Consider the following 14,274-nt stretch of genomic DNA (forward strand, 5'->3'; position numbering starts at 1 on the left):
AATGATATGATTCGGTAACAACATTTTGAACTGACTTTCATTTCAGACTTCATTTCGAACTCACCTTCATTCCGGACAATATTCAGACAACATCAAACTCAAATAATGTCTTCTTCTAACAATAAAGAGATTGAGTGTTTGTGGGTAAGTGTCGATTATTTTTATAATTATATGTTTTTATTTATGATTATATGTTAAAAATAGATATTTCCGTTTTTTTTTATGATTTTATGCGATACATAGGTATTAATCGTTTTTCTTCGAAATTTATTAGTTTTTAGGCTATTGTAGAATTATATGTGGGCATATATTTGCACTAGAACAACAAATCTAAAAAAAAAATTAATTTTGAAATAGTCCGGAACGACTCCGGAATACGAAGACCATGTCTGGAATCTGTAGAACAAGTCCGAATGCGTAGAGGTGTTCCGGAATACTATTTTAAAAAGCGTCGACATACAATCATTATAGTCTGGAATGTTCTCCAAAAAAAGGTATTTAAGTTGGAACATGCGACAAATGACTAATTATAATTCATTTCATTCTCGCATGACTAAACATACGAAGCAGTTGTCACTACGACCTGCAGACCTATATTGGGTCGGAAAATCATGGCTCGTTTACACACACCACTACATGCGGCCATGTTTAGGGGATCCTGTTTTGGTGCTATGTTAATATGTCGATGGGTGTCGAATGTCACCCTTTACTATTTCATTATCTTATATGCAAGGAATGTAGTACTTATCCTCGAGTTAACCTAGAGGAGCTTCTATTTCCGGTACACGACTACCGGGTTTGCTTTGATACGAAAGCTTTTTGGTCAAATTTGGGTAGATTTGAGTATTTGACTAAGGATGAGTTTCAGTTTGGATTTAGGAAGCTTGGGTTGGCTGTTTTGTTGTTGAGGTAGCTGTTAGGCTTCTTTTGAATAATTCAGGTGAGTCTCCTCATTGTACTTGTGGGTCGAAGGCACCAATGTCGACCCACTCGATTATGTTATGTAGGAAGACCATGTGGTGGCTCCTGGAAATTGTATGCAAGACCAGGATCTAGACCCTGACATTTATATGTAGGATGCTAGTTGTCTTTGTGATCCTTGCTTGAAAGACCAGGAGGTGGCTCTTGGCACTTGTTTGTAAGACCTGGGTTTTAGCTCCTAATTTGGAAAGAAAAGTCATGATACATATCATGACATGATAGTGATTGTAAGACTATGGTTGACACATAGCATTCTCTATTATATGTATGGTATGTGGTATTTGGGGAACTTAGTAAGCTTTGTGCTTATGGTTTTACGTTTATGATTTCAGGTACTTCCGGTTCCAAAGGGAAGGGCCCGACGTAACTGCACAACATCCCCCAGAGTTTTCCGCATTAGTTATTTGTGATTTTTACTCTGATGTTTAAATGATATATTCACTTTGACTAGTTTTGGATCAACTCATTTGTATGGTGTATTATTTTAAAAATCAAATTTTACTATAAAATTTTGGGACGTTACAAGTTGGTATCAAAGCCTTGGGTTGAAAGATTCAGGCACACTTTCAGGGGTGTCTGAACTTAAACTTAGGAATTGGTAATCTTTTTGAAAGAAAATGAATTTTCTAAAAGATTTTTTTATAAAGAAAAGGGGTGCGATGCGTGCAATCAGTCTATCTCAAGTAAGTGATTCCCAAAATACCCATATATGATGTTATGCTATATGTTATGAGAATTGCATGCTAGATTGGGGCCAAGGATTTGCTCATGATTGCTTGATAAAACGCAAGGAGAAATGGTTGTATATGCTTGTTGGTTAAGCTTTTAGAATTGCATGCTAGTATGGATTTCTGTTGGGTCAAAAATATGGTTTATACTTTACTTTTCTAAGAAAATGTACTTTTCCGTAATTTTGTGGCTGTGTACGGTCGTACACGTGTGTACGGCCGTACACAGGGTGTGCGGCTGTACACACGTGTACGACTGGAGGTCCATATAAATAGATGTAATGGGTAGAGGAGTGTATGAAAAGAAGGCTAGAAGAAAGAGAAAAAGAGGAGCATATTGTAGAGAGAAGAATAGTGTGTGTGAGAAAATCTATTGTAAGGAGCATCATCCAATTGATTGGGATTCTGCACCATCAATTGGATCTGATTGATACACAATCAAATTGGGGACTTACAATTTCAGATGTTAGATAGAATGACCTGATTAGGTGATGCACTGGTTTAGATTATTCGATGCCCGAATGTTGCTTTCTTTTTTATTTGTGGGACTCATATTGATGTGAGATAACTATTACATGAATATGTTAAGTTACATGCGGTAGAGGTTAAATAATCTTAGAGTGATTGACTTGGCCTTATTGTGCAACTCTTGTCTGAGTCTAATCGATGTAGGGTTGAGTCTTTTAGTTGAAGAATTATCTATGCTTTATTGCATGTAATTGTATTCATGAAGTAGTTAGCTGACATCAGTAGAGGTTCTTCAGCAGCTGATGGTGGGATGGGTGAGGAATCCTAGGAAGTATTTAGTGTGATTGGTGCACTGTTTAGCATGTGCTAGAAGTATCAGTATGAGAAGGTAACTTAGAGGATTCAGGATGATTCCTTGAGGAAAGTATGTATAGGTGTGGAAGGTAGTATTGGGATCTTAATACTGAAAGCACATGATCCGTACTCGAATCAAGGGAAGTCATGAAGATACTAAGGGGCTTGTAGAGTGTGGGATTTTTCGAGTGTTTATGATGGTTTGATATTGTTCATTTTTAGTATGGTGGTCACTCAAGGAGATTCTGGTGATGGTTCTGGTTCGGGTTCAGGCTATGGGGCTGAACCGCTTGATGAACAAATGTGAGAATTCATCTTTTCTAAGATTACCCTCAGTATTCTAGAGCAGACTCCTATGATCCTTGTTACGATCAAGGAGGGCATTATGGAGATTCTGGATGAGCATCTAGGTGCATTCCGTACTAAGATGGTGGTTATGGTGGGTGCACGCTTTTCGAGAGTTTCGTGCATGTCGGACTCCTGAATTCTTCGGGAAGAAGGACCTCGTTGTTAGCAAGCGATGGTTTGCGGACATCGTAAATGCCTTACGGACTAGATTTTTCCCCCGAGGGGTCGAAGGTCATATTTGCATCCTGACTACTGAATGTCATATCTCATGACTAGTGAGAGGAGGTAGACTACGCCTTGGGAGGCAAGGCTGTCGAGACGATGACTTGGGGTGATTTTGTGATGAGATTCAGGGTTGAGTTTGCACCAGTGATCAAGGTTCAACAGTTGACGAGGGTGTTTGAGGACCTTCACCAGACTACTGAGGCTGTGGCGGAGATCAATGCCATGTTCCACAAAAGGGCTTTGTTGGTTCCGTAGTATGTGGCGGATGAGGAGATGAAGAAGACGAGGTATCATGACATGCTGAAGGATGAGATTTGTGAGTTCGTGAGTATGTCGATATGAAATTCCTATAATACCCTTAATACTTTTTAATAATATTATTAATAAGAATGGCCCACCCTTCACACTTTATCATCTCCCTCCTCAATTTCTCTCTCATTCCCACTGGCAAAACATCGTAGGTCCTCCCAACCTCCTATTCTCCAATTCTCCAAACTCTGCGTAAGGAAGCCTCTAATGTCACCATAAACTTCGGTGACCTCCTATATCGTTAGTGCATCAATTTCCTCGAATACATGAGAGCTCTACTCCTATGATGAAGATTTGAAGTGGATCAAATTTAGAAAAAAAAACCTAGATCCTATCTCTTTGTGACTTTAACGTTAATTCAACACCACTGTCACTGCCTTACTAATGTCACAATCTCCACACCTCCATCGCATTTACTAAAATTGGAGCCACAACCACCATCTCCTACACCTTTATACTCTTTGAAACATGAATCAGAGCAAAACATGAACCGCTTTCACATCTCACTAAAACTAAAATTGGAGCCACAAACGACCATTTAATTTTAGCGACAGACTCGGTTTCTGGATCTAGATGATGTGAAAGTTGCGACACGTTTTAGGTTTTATTAAGCATTTGTATTTGAGGTTATGGTTTCATTTGAGTATCATGTTTTAATTTCAATTTCAAGTTTTGATTATGATTTGAGTTGCATGTTAGGTTTTGAGTTTATGAGGTGAGGATTTGGTACTGGTCGATGGTAGTGGTGGTAGTGAATGTCTTGTTTATGGCTTTATGGCTTCAACTCGAGGTCTTTTTTTTGTGTTCAATTGAAAGTGCAAGGTTGTGGCAACGATGTTTCATGGCGGAAGTTGGTAGCGTTTGAAACAAAGGTAGTAGTATGGATCCGATAGAGAAGGGTGTGAGTGATGGGCCGCATATGTTTTTATTAATTAGTTTTCTTTATAAGATTAATAATAAATAAATATATAAATAAGGGTATTATAGTCATTTTAGCTTTGTTAGGGACGAAATTCGCAACAAAATAATACCATAGGGATGATCCAAATGTAAAAAGAATATCAGGGACCAAACATATAGTTTTATCAAACCACAAGGAAAATTTCAATAACTTGTTTAAAAGTTATTGTTAGTTTGTAACACTATACTATACGGACCAATAAATATTCTCTTAGCTAATCTTCTACTTACAAGTGTAAAATCAGAAAACAATTAAGAAAAGATAAATAAAGAGAAAATTACTAATTCCATATGTCATTATTTTATTGAATTTTGTCACGCATTGAACCCTATTACAGACTCCATCACATTACCGCCATCGCTGCCGCTGCCTCGCTGATTCTCTGATAGCAATGGCGCGGATAACAGACATGATGAAATTGAAGCCATTGACGTCAACAATAGAAACCCTAGGCCACCGATTCCTACAACAATGTTCCGTCAGTGGAACGGCTAAAGGAAAAGGGAAGGTGAAGGCTGGGGTAACCCTAAAGAGATCGAAAATCACTATAAAGAAAGGTCAACAAGCACCAGATCCGTCGGCGACGAAAGGTCCGAGGAAAGGCCAACTTGAACAAATGATTGACGATTGCTTGCAGGCAAAAGCGCCGGTGAGGTTTCTGAAGCCTAAGGAACGAGAGAGAGAAGCTGAGAGGGAGAAAATGGGATTGATTTCTGAAGATAGGAAACAAGAGATTGCGAGCTTTAAGAAAAACAAGAGTAAGGTAAAAGATGATGACCAGAAATCGAAATCTGGGTTTATCGGACCGGAAGGTTTGGATCTTGTAACGTTAGGGCTTGTTGACGCTGATAAGATTCCTAAATACGAGTTGACGGTTGAGGATGGGAGGAAGTTAGCTAAGGAGTATAGTAGGGTTTTGATGAGGAAGCATCGAGCGAGGCAGGCTGCGGAGACAGGGCTGTTGAAGTGTAAGAAGGAGGCTATAGAGGCGTTGCCGGAAGGTTTGAGGGAGGCGGCACTGGTGCCGGATATGGCTCCTTTCCCGGTGAATAGGTTCATGGCAACTTTGACACCACCGATCGAAGGGTATATTGAGAAGATCAACGAGGCAGCGAAGAGGCAGAGTTCAGTTAAGGGGAAACTCAGATGAGGGGAAAGGTTAGTACTAATATTGGCTTGATTTGTTGTTACATACATGCTTTTGTGACTTGACTTGATTATCGAGTGTTGAGAAGTTGATTTTTATATCATATGATTATGTCTTGTGTCAATGGAAATGCATATGAAGTACATGAGTTGCTTATTAGGTTCAATATGGCTGGAAGTTTTACATGATGAACCAGGTTAAAAGTGATGTGATTGTTTACAGTCATATGATTTTGGCAACGAATCCAACATTCATGTGAAGTAGATATGATGATTTTGACAGCTATGAGCATTTCTTTCTGCTGTATTTGAACTCATTGTTATGTTATGCTTTTATGGTGTATATATAGATTACGATAGGATGACAAGAATATCAAATATATACCACATCCGGATACATTAGAATTAAATTGCTTGTGAGCTAATAAGACATAACATATGTAAGAGTAACTTGAGTCTTATTGATTGATTATACGAATGCCCCATTTTGTTTTGTTTTGTTTGTTGACAAGAATAATACTACGGGTTATTTGAGATAATTTTGCTACATTTTGTATATGAATAGTTTGATAGGGAATTATAATAATTTTTAATGGCTGCTGATTGGATTGGTTCAGGTTGTGACTTGTGACTTGTTTATGTTTCCTTAAATTGATGCAGGTGCCAGGTGGTGGTATAATACATCTGTATGCTGTTTGTTGGTTTTCTGCAGTTTTGCCCCCATTCATCAATTGGTTTTGTTTTGTTTTGTTATGTTATTTTGATGTTGACTAGAACAAGAAATAGAACTAGATGATGCTGAAAGAAAGAAACCACCATTCCTTTCAATAAATGATTTCACTAATTGGTTTTATATAGATGATGCTTTGAACCAAGAACAAAAAAAAAAAAAAGCTTTTCTCATCAATATTTTTATAGATTATAGTGTGCGTAGCATAATAGTAGAGACTAAACTAGAGATTGTATTATGGGCTACTCACTCGTCTGTCTACAGACTTCCAATGCTTGTGGCTGGAAAACAATGTGTACATAATATTTAAAGATCTTACGGAAAATGAAACCAAACATACATGTATGTATAACTCTAAACAAAATATAAAAACAGTACAATCCATCTAGTCTTTATTTTTAATAATAAATCTTCACTTATTTTATTGAATGAAGACAAGACCAACATTTCATGTCTCATATCTCTCTGACTGACCCGGTATATAATTTGGCTGGATAGTTTTAAGATATTCGTTTGTTTGTAATTATTAAAAAGTTATTTAATAGGGTCAAAGTGGGATATTGACGAGCTATACTAAACCCAATTTGAGGTTTATATCGGTTTATAAGTGTTTAATATGTGTTTATATCGACAAGACTACGAAAAAAAAAAGACAAACCCAATTGAGTTATGTTGCACATAGAAATATTAAGTCTTAAGTTTCTCAAAAGAAAGATATTTATTTTTTTCACACTCAAGACTCGAGAGTTCAATTTAATCCCCACACATGACAAAATGCAGATGTAGAACAATTCAATTAAAATGGAGCTCACCCAAGAGCCATCGGGGACAAAAACATACAAAAACAAGCTATTCTCATGTGATTGAAGACTCTCTCTCTCTCTACTATCACAATCATGTAATAGTGTTTGATGCCTTTTCATGCTTTAAATAGAATTTCAACCAAAGAAAACCATGTTCCCAACACACCAAGAATAACACCCAAAACAATCATCACCAAATCCCACATAAGTTCCTCCTTCCCCAACTCGTTTTTGAAGGCATTGTAATGAAATAGAGAAGGCAACACCAAACCCAATATGCAACAAGTACTACTCCCAACAAGCGATAAAAAATCAGTAAAATTTGGAACAAAAAGAGCCACCAAACTCACCACCATAACCAACACCCATCTCATCCATAAACAATACCTTCCTTCCCAATACCTTCTTTCCATTACCTCATAAACAGGATTCATCATCAACGGAAACGTGAAAAACAGATTTATACAGAGTCCCAATTGTACCATAGAACTAAGAACACCTTTACCCATATTAGCAGTAATAATATCTCTTGTGTTTTCACCAAAAGCAAAGTAACCCAACACCCCAAAGAATCCATACATGGCAGCAATGATCATCATCGCCCATCCCAACACCGCTCCAAACTTTTTCTTGTCTCTGGCTTCTGATTCCAGTGGTAATGCCATTCCGATTCCTTCGAATGAAAAGAGGGCCACTCCGAGACCATAACAGAACATGGGAAAGGTACCAAATGCGTGGACATTTATGGTGTTTTTCAAGAAAACGGTCACGTCTTCCACCATTACGACACCCATTGCACTAACGTCGACGATGTCAGCGAAGATACTCAAGGGGGCTAAAAGGGTTAACGTTGGAATCGCGTTTAATCCTAACTGGAATGGGAAACAACTCCAGATGTAGAACGTTTTGGCTTTCAATCCCCAAATGTAAGGGCTCGTGTTTAAATAATGGGGAGATTCGGTTGGGGTTGCATGGAATAGATTGGCTAAGGTATTACCGATGAAGATGAGGTATCCTACGCAAAAACCGGCTTGGGATGCTATAATCATTACATCGACGGCGAGACGACCGATTGGGCCACAGACGGCGAACCCCAGATCGCCGAAAGAATTGATTTTGGAATATGTAAGAGGGGATTCGAGTTTTCGTCGGGTTACGATGAGGAGCATCATGCCACGGTAGGCGAGGCCGGAGACGGCGAAGATCATCACGAATCCCGTGACCCAACCGGTGCGCATGAAGGTATAAGGGAGACCAAGAACGCCGGCACCCACGATCGCGATGAAGACGTTAGCGAAGGTCTTGGGCGTCGACGACAACGAATCGTCGTGGTTTCCGAGAAGAGGGGAGTCTTCCCGAGGAACCGATCGTGGGGGGGCGTTGGAGGAGGAAGTTGCCTCATGTTTCTTGTCGAAACCCATGTTGCATAAATCTACACGACGGACGATCGCAATCCCTTTCTGCACACTTCTGGAGAAGATGATCGATTGAATTTGGGATAAAACAGCATAGATCAAGAATTAGTGATGAAATAAAATGGTGGGTCGTGGGAGATAATGAATCAAAAGGAAATTAATGGAGTATTGTGAGGATTTCAATATAGGAACATGTGAAAAGCTGCTTGCCTTTCACCTTTTTCTATTTTAAGATTTCCTTCAATGAAGGTTTTTGCCTTGTAAAATATGCCTACGTTAATTTGGAATTTTGTGGTGGGTATAGGTGGAATCCGTGAATGGATGAAATTTGCTTGGTTGACATTCTTTACGCACAATTTTTAAACATCACATTTGAATTTGAGTCAAGGATATATATACAAACAAATTGTTTTCTTTATCAAAATTGTCACTAGATTATATATTATTTATTATGTTGGCTGATTACGTAAAGTATGTAAGTTGAAACTCAATTAAATATTGTACTATTACCTAATTACAAAAAAATTCATGTCTATTTTTTTTTTATATCTTCCGGCTAGTTTTGATTAAATGTTCATTTTCTATTGGCCAACAGGTTAACCATATAGTTATAGTATCTTTTGAATCAAATCACATTAATAACATGTATGTATTTTGGTTTATTTGTTGCATCAAAATCTTATTTATGATTGCTTTTATTATTATCTTGTAAGATTAAGCTTATGAGCATGTTTATTTTTTTTATTAACAGGTATGTTAAACATAGTCTAAATAGCTTTTGAATCAAATCACATTACCAACGTATTTTGGTTTATTTGTTGCATCAAAATCTTATTTATGATTACTTTTAGTATAATCTTGTAAGTTTAAGTTTTATTTTTTAAAAACATCTTACTTTATTTTACTTAACTATAGTATTATTATTATTTTTTTTTGGAAATTTATCTCCTAAAAGTACTATACAATTATAATTAAAAAGATGTATTACTCCCTATGGTTTGGGGTAATTTGCATGTTCAGTTCCTAATTTTTTTTTCTTAACTCGGACCATCCGTATAATTTCGTTTTATTGCGTGTTTCGTCTCTTCCACACCTAAAATGACTATACTACCTTTATAAGATTTTTTTTAAATATTTTAATTAGGTAACTAAATATTTAAATAATAAATATATTTTTTAATTAATTTATTATTAACCAAAAAAGGGTCCACCCCCAAACCCCCATCCATATGAGCAAGTCTGTCAAATCGGGATCTTATATATGATCGTTTTTCACTTTGGAAGATCGTGATCGTAAGATCCTATAAAAAACATATTAAAACATAAAAAATACAATTTTAACAATCTCTTAGCCATTCAGTTAACAATAAATAGTTTAAAACATAAAAAATACATCCCATCATCGTTCCACACCTTCGTTGGAGTTCCATCACCAAAACGGTTATGTCGCCCGTCTATCGTCACCGCCCATCCCACCCTGTATGAAATCCTCTTTGTTGCCTCTCGTTCCCATCTTATCCCCTGAACATGCACCACCTTCTATTAAATATCCTTGTTTTGCAGGTTTGATGATGGTGGAGTAAGAGAAAGAGAAAAAGAGAAAAATAATCAAAAATCTATTAGGGGAAGAGCGGTCTTCGATACAGAGCTCACTTGGCGTTGTTGATTTTATAACATGGTCGGCGGTGGTTGATAGATTTGATTTTCAGTAGGGTCGATTCATTAATAATGTTCGCCTGATTTTTGAGTAGCAGATCCGGAACGCAGGGTCGCCTACATGATTAAAATGTTTAATTGCTTGATAGTTTTATCTTAAGTGTTCCGAAAGAGTAAATCATGGGGTGGACACTATGTAATACCCACAGATTTGGGCCAATCAATCAATATATAATAAACGTTAAAGATGATTTTTTGATAAAAGTAACCTTAACCAAAGTTATTTTATATGTGACAAAGATTCCTTACATATAGAGAACGCTGAAATCTGTTTTCAGATAAAGAAGTTATGATTCTTCAAAGTTTCATGATTAAACCGACACGACTCTGCTTATCGAAAATAGTGAATTTTTGATAAATTACCTTTTTACCTAAGTGATCTAAACGAAAGTCGTAGTAGTGGTTAAACCGAGAGCGTGCATATAGAGAAAGTCAAAATCCTACTTTGTGAGAGGAGGTTGTGATTTTTGGAAGTTTTAGTGCAATAGTACGAGTACATAAATCAAAATTCAAATCGGTTAATTGTTAGATAAAACAATCAACCCGTCGATATAAAGACAGTCGAGAACATATTTCGTATGAAGAAGTTATGATTTTTGCACGATCTTTAACAGTTTAAACCGGTCTAAATATGAGTTTTGTAAGAACAAGAATTAGATGTTGAGACCTTAATGAAAGTTGTAGAGCTCGTTGATTGGTATCCGGGGATATAAAGAACATCGAAAACGGAGCTCGTATATGAAAGTTATGGTCGTCCGAAGATCTGCGAGGAAACCGCCTGGGATGATGACGTGGTAGCACCGGAGTGCGCTATGTGGCATGGTCGGACAAACCCCTCTCTTTCGAGACAAGGCAATGTGACCCAAGGATAAAGCGACACGTGACAACATGAAAATGGTGACACGTGGCACCATCTAGGAGGTTATGTGGACCTCCAAAAATACGACACGTGGCGAAAGAACAAAGGAGCCAACACACTGGAAAGGCATGAAGCGCACAGTATTATGCGCGGCCCGTATAGTCATTTTCAACACTATAAATAACCTTTAGCTCCCTCATTCTCTCCCACACCATTTAAATCTCTCTCTCTCTCTCTCTCGACTTACTGTTGTTTTGGTCCGAATCTTTCCTTGGTGTTAACTGTATTTTGGCTAATTATGAGGTCCTTGAATGCCCGACAACTAACAGCTATCGCTAAAACTTGTTTAAGTTAAGCTACACTCTTTTTCTTTCAGTGTAACTTATATTTATAGTCATAAGTTGTTATTATGAACCTATAAATGAGATTTATTAGTAATTCCAAGTCATTATACTTATTGATCTACTTGCAGGGATGATGTCTAGGCTTGATTTAGTGAGATATTTAAAGTGGGATTTCCAAACAGTATAATATGTATACCAAATGAGCCCTACCTCCGATATGATCCTACCTAGTTGTTCCTTACTTAATAGATCTTGATGTAGACATTGAGATTAGTGAGGAATCTAGACTATCATTAGTCACCAGGAATATAAGACTAAGACTTAACGATATCCGTACCTAGGTAACGTCAGAAGAAAATATAAAGTACCAAGGCGAAGTTCTTCTCGAATTCCTAAGCATCCACTTTTATCAAGTGAGTGCATAGTTACATTCATCTTACACATGGATATGAAGCATTTAGATAATTGAATGTTGTATGTGATCATGTGCAAAGATGTTCTGTTAGATGAAATATTATAAACATAAAATTTATATGATATATACCTGATGCATGCACAAAGTACCTACTTAGTTTTAAATTTATAACCTAACAAACTTTTACTATCTATGCACCTATATGCAGTGTCCCTAGTCAGTTTATATTGTAGCTCAGGTAAGTCAGGTGTCGATCATAGGGAACAGAATTCAATTTAATAAATTAACTACTTCTAATTAAACTATAAAACAAACTATGATTTAGGGGTTTTTACTGATTTTTCAAGATCAGATTAACGTAATTTCAACTTGCAAACAAGCAAGCAACAAAAACAAGGCAACTTCCAGAATTAAAAGAATACTTCTATCTAGATCAGATTTCACTTTCTCCTATGGTTGATTTCTAGTGGATATATTATATTGATTACCAATTATCTAGCTCTTATGGTCAAATTATTAGGCCTATCGATTTATGGATGACAAGGCAATGGTCATGCTCAAGTTAAACACATAATTAATAATAGCACAATTAGACTATGAATGATATTAGTTACTCTTCCATGGTTAAGTTAAGCACAATTGGACTATGAATGATATTAACATAATTGATAATAGCACAATCGAACACAGATACCAAATCCACCGCCATCATGCCAAAGAACAAAGGAAAGGGAGGCAAAAACCGCAAGAGAGGAAAGAACGAAGCCGGCGACGAGAAGCGTGAGCTTGTATTCAAGGAGGACGGTCAAGAGTATGCCCAGGTGCTCCGTATGCTCGGAAACGTCCGTTGTGAGTCCATGTGTATTGACGGCACTAAGCGTCTCAGCCATATCCATGGTAAGATGCACAAGGTCTTGATCGCAGCTGGAGATAACATCCTTGTTGGGCTTCGTGATTACCAGGACGATAAGGCGGATGTCATCCTTAAGTATATGCCGGATGAGGCAAGGTTGTTGAAGGCGTACGGTGAGTTGCCGGAGAATATAAGGCTTAATGAGGGTATTATTGGTGGACTTGACGACGAAGAGGATGGCGCTGGTGATGATTATATCAAGTTTGAAGACGAAGATATCGACAAAATCTAGGGTTTGTAATTCATCCGTTTCTCTTCCGATACGAATTCCAGTTTTTGCATTGATTATTGAGACTACTTAAATAGGATGTTTTTAATGATCCCCTTTCGATCTGATTCCCATGTCTGTCTGTGAGGTCTCTGTATTTACAAAAATTTTCTACACAACAAAATTAAATACAAGCTTAGATAAAAATACAACTTTGTGCTACAAAATTAATTTCTCAATCTCCACAGTTGATGCCTAATTTATTTACAGAAAATATTGTTGTCTAATTTTTGAATTCTGGCTTCCGCAGTTTTCAAATTGTGATGGAATGAACAATTAGGAGATATATTCATGCAATTAATATGGTCAATTAACATATAAAATCTGATTTATGTGCAATATAAACTAGAACTAAAACATGTTAGGGTTTATATATCTCAAACACAAGTACATCAATAATAATCATCCAATAATTGAAATCAACACATAAGTATCAAGCTAATCTTCACCAAACAAAAGTAAAAGACGATTAGCCTCCCATTGTAGTAGAAAAACACATTAGATCTAAGTAAAATAAGCTAGACATAAGTTTAAATAGCAAACCAACTAGATCAATGTTGAATATCTTCTAAATCTTCTTCAAACCTTGAGCTCTCTTGAATTTCGACTTCCTCTGGGTTTCTAAGGGTTTATAATCACAAATAACCTTAGAAAACCGAATGCATCTCTCCAATTTCGACCTAATGACTGAGATTTTATATTTGTGGAAATCTGTCCACCACGTCGTGGTTGGCCGCCACCACGACGCAGTCTTCGTGTTTTTCCCATTTTTGCCACAACATAAATGTCACGAACCTTCTATAAGTCACGTCGCGGTTGAGGCACAACGATGTGGTCTTCAGTCTTCTTTCTTCTTTTCTTCGTTTTAGCTCCAGTTTCCTGCTTCCATCTCCTCGTATGCTTCCTTTTTGTCCCGAGCAAGTCTTCGCAACTACAAAACAAAATTTAAACATATTAAGTACCTTTTGTTCCATAATAAACATAATTATAGCTAAAAGTATTAGAATTATGCATTGAATATATAGTTAATTATACATATATTAAAATACCCCACACTTGATATTTGCTTGCCCCCAAGCCAAAATGATTTTATTATCATCATATCAAGACTTTAGCTACAAACATCACATAAAACAATCCATTTTGAGCCTCTACATTACTCCAAGACCGCTATGCATGTATTTGTGTCTATATTTTTGCTAAGAAATTCCCTAATCCTAAATATTCACAATCTTCATAAAAACTAAAAAAAACCCTAAAAAAACATATGCTTAAGCAATGGAACTTAACT

General features: G+C 36.9%; 2 protein-coding genes and 1 pseudogene across 2 annotated transcripts; 2 read left to right on the forward strand and 1 right to left on the reverse strand.

Annotated features, from left to right (window-relative positions):
• The first annotated feature begins 4,680 nt into the window (after window positions 1-4,680).
• Window positions 4,681-6,377, forward strand: LOC145061033 (uncharacterized). Its single transcript, XM_079008397.1, has 2 exons — window positions 4,681-5,532; window positions 6,181-6,377. Exon 1 carries the CDS (start codon window positions 4,766-4,768, stop codon window positions 5,522-5,524), a length of 759 nt encoding a protein of 252 aa, XP_078864523.1. The 5' UTR covers window positions 4,681-4,765; the 3' UTR covers window positions 5,525-5,532; window positions 6,181-6,377.
• Window positions 6,378-7,031: 654 nt separating this feature from the next.
• LOC145061032 (amino acid transporter AVT3B pseudogene) lies at window positions 7,032-8,608 on the reverse strand (annotated as a pseudogene).
• Window positions 8,609-12,512: 3,904 nt separating this feature from the next.
• On the forward strand, window positions 12,513-13,259 carry LOC145062625 (eukaryotic translation initiation factor 1A-like). Its single transcript, XM_079010204.1, has 2 exons — window positions 12,513-12,948; window positions 13,234-13,259. Exon 1 carries the CDS (start codon window positions 12,513-12,515, stop codon window positions 12,945-12,947), a length of 435 nt encoding a protein of 144 aa, XP_078866330.1. The 3' UTR covers window position 12,948; window positions 13,234-13,259.
• Window positions 13,260-14,274: the final 1,015 nt, after the last annotated feature.

This window comes from Lactuca serriola, chromosome 7 (assembly GCF_051521515.1).
Source record: "Lactuca serriola cultivar US96UC23 chromosome 7, Lser_US96UC23_V15, whole genome shotgun sequence".
In the NCBI taxonomy this organism is placed as follows: Eukaryota; Viridiplantae; Streptophyta; class Magnoliopsida; order Asterales; family Asteraceae; genus Lactuca; species Lactuca serriola.

Excerpts from the sequence above, each read along its gene's own strand:
- LOC145061033 (XM_079008397.1), top strand. The coding sequence starts at position 4,766 with ATGGCGCGGATAACAGACATGATGAAATTGAAGCCATTGACGTCAACA.
- LOC145062625 (XM_079010204.1), top strand. The coding sequence starts at position 12,513 with ATGCCAAAGAACAAAGGAAAGGGAGGCAAAAACCGCAAGAGAGGAAAG.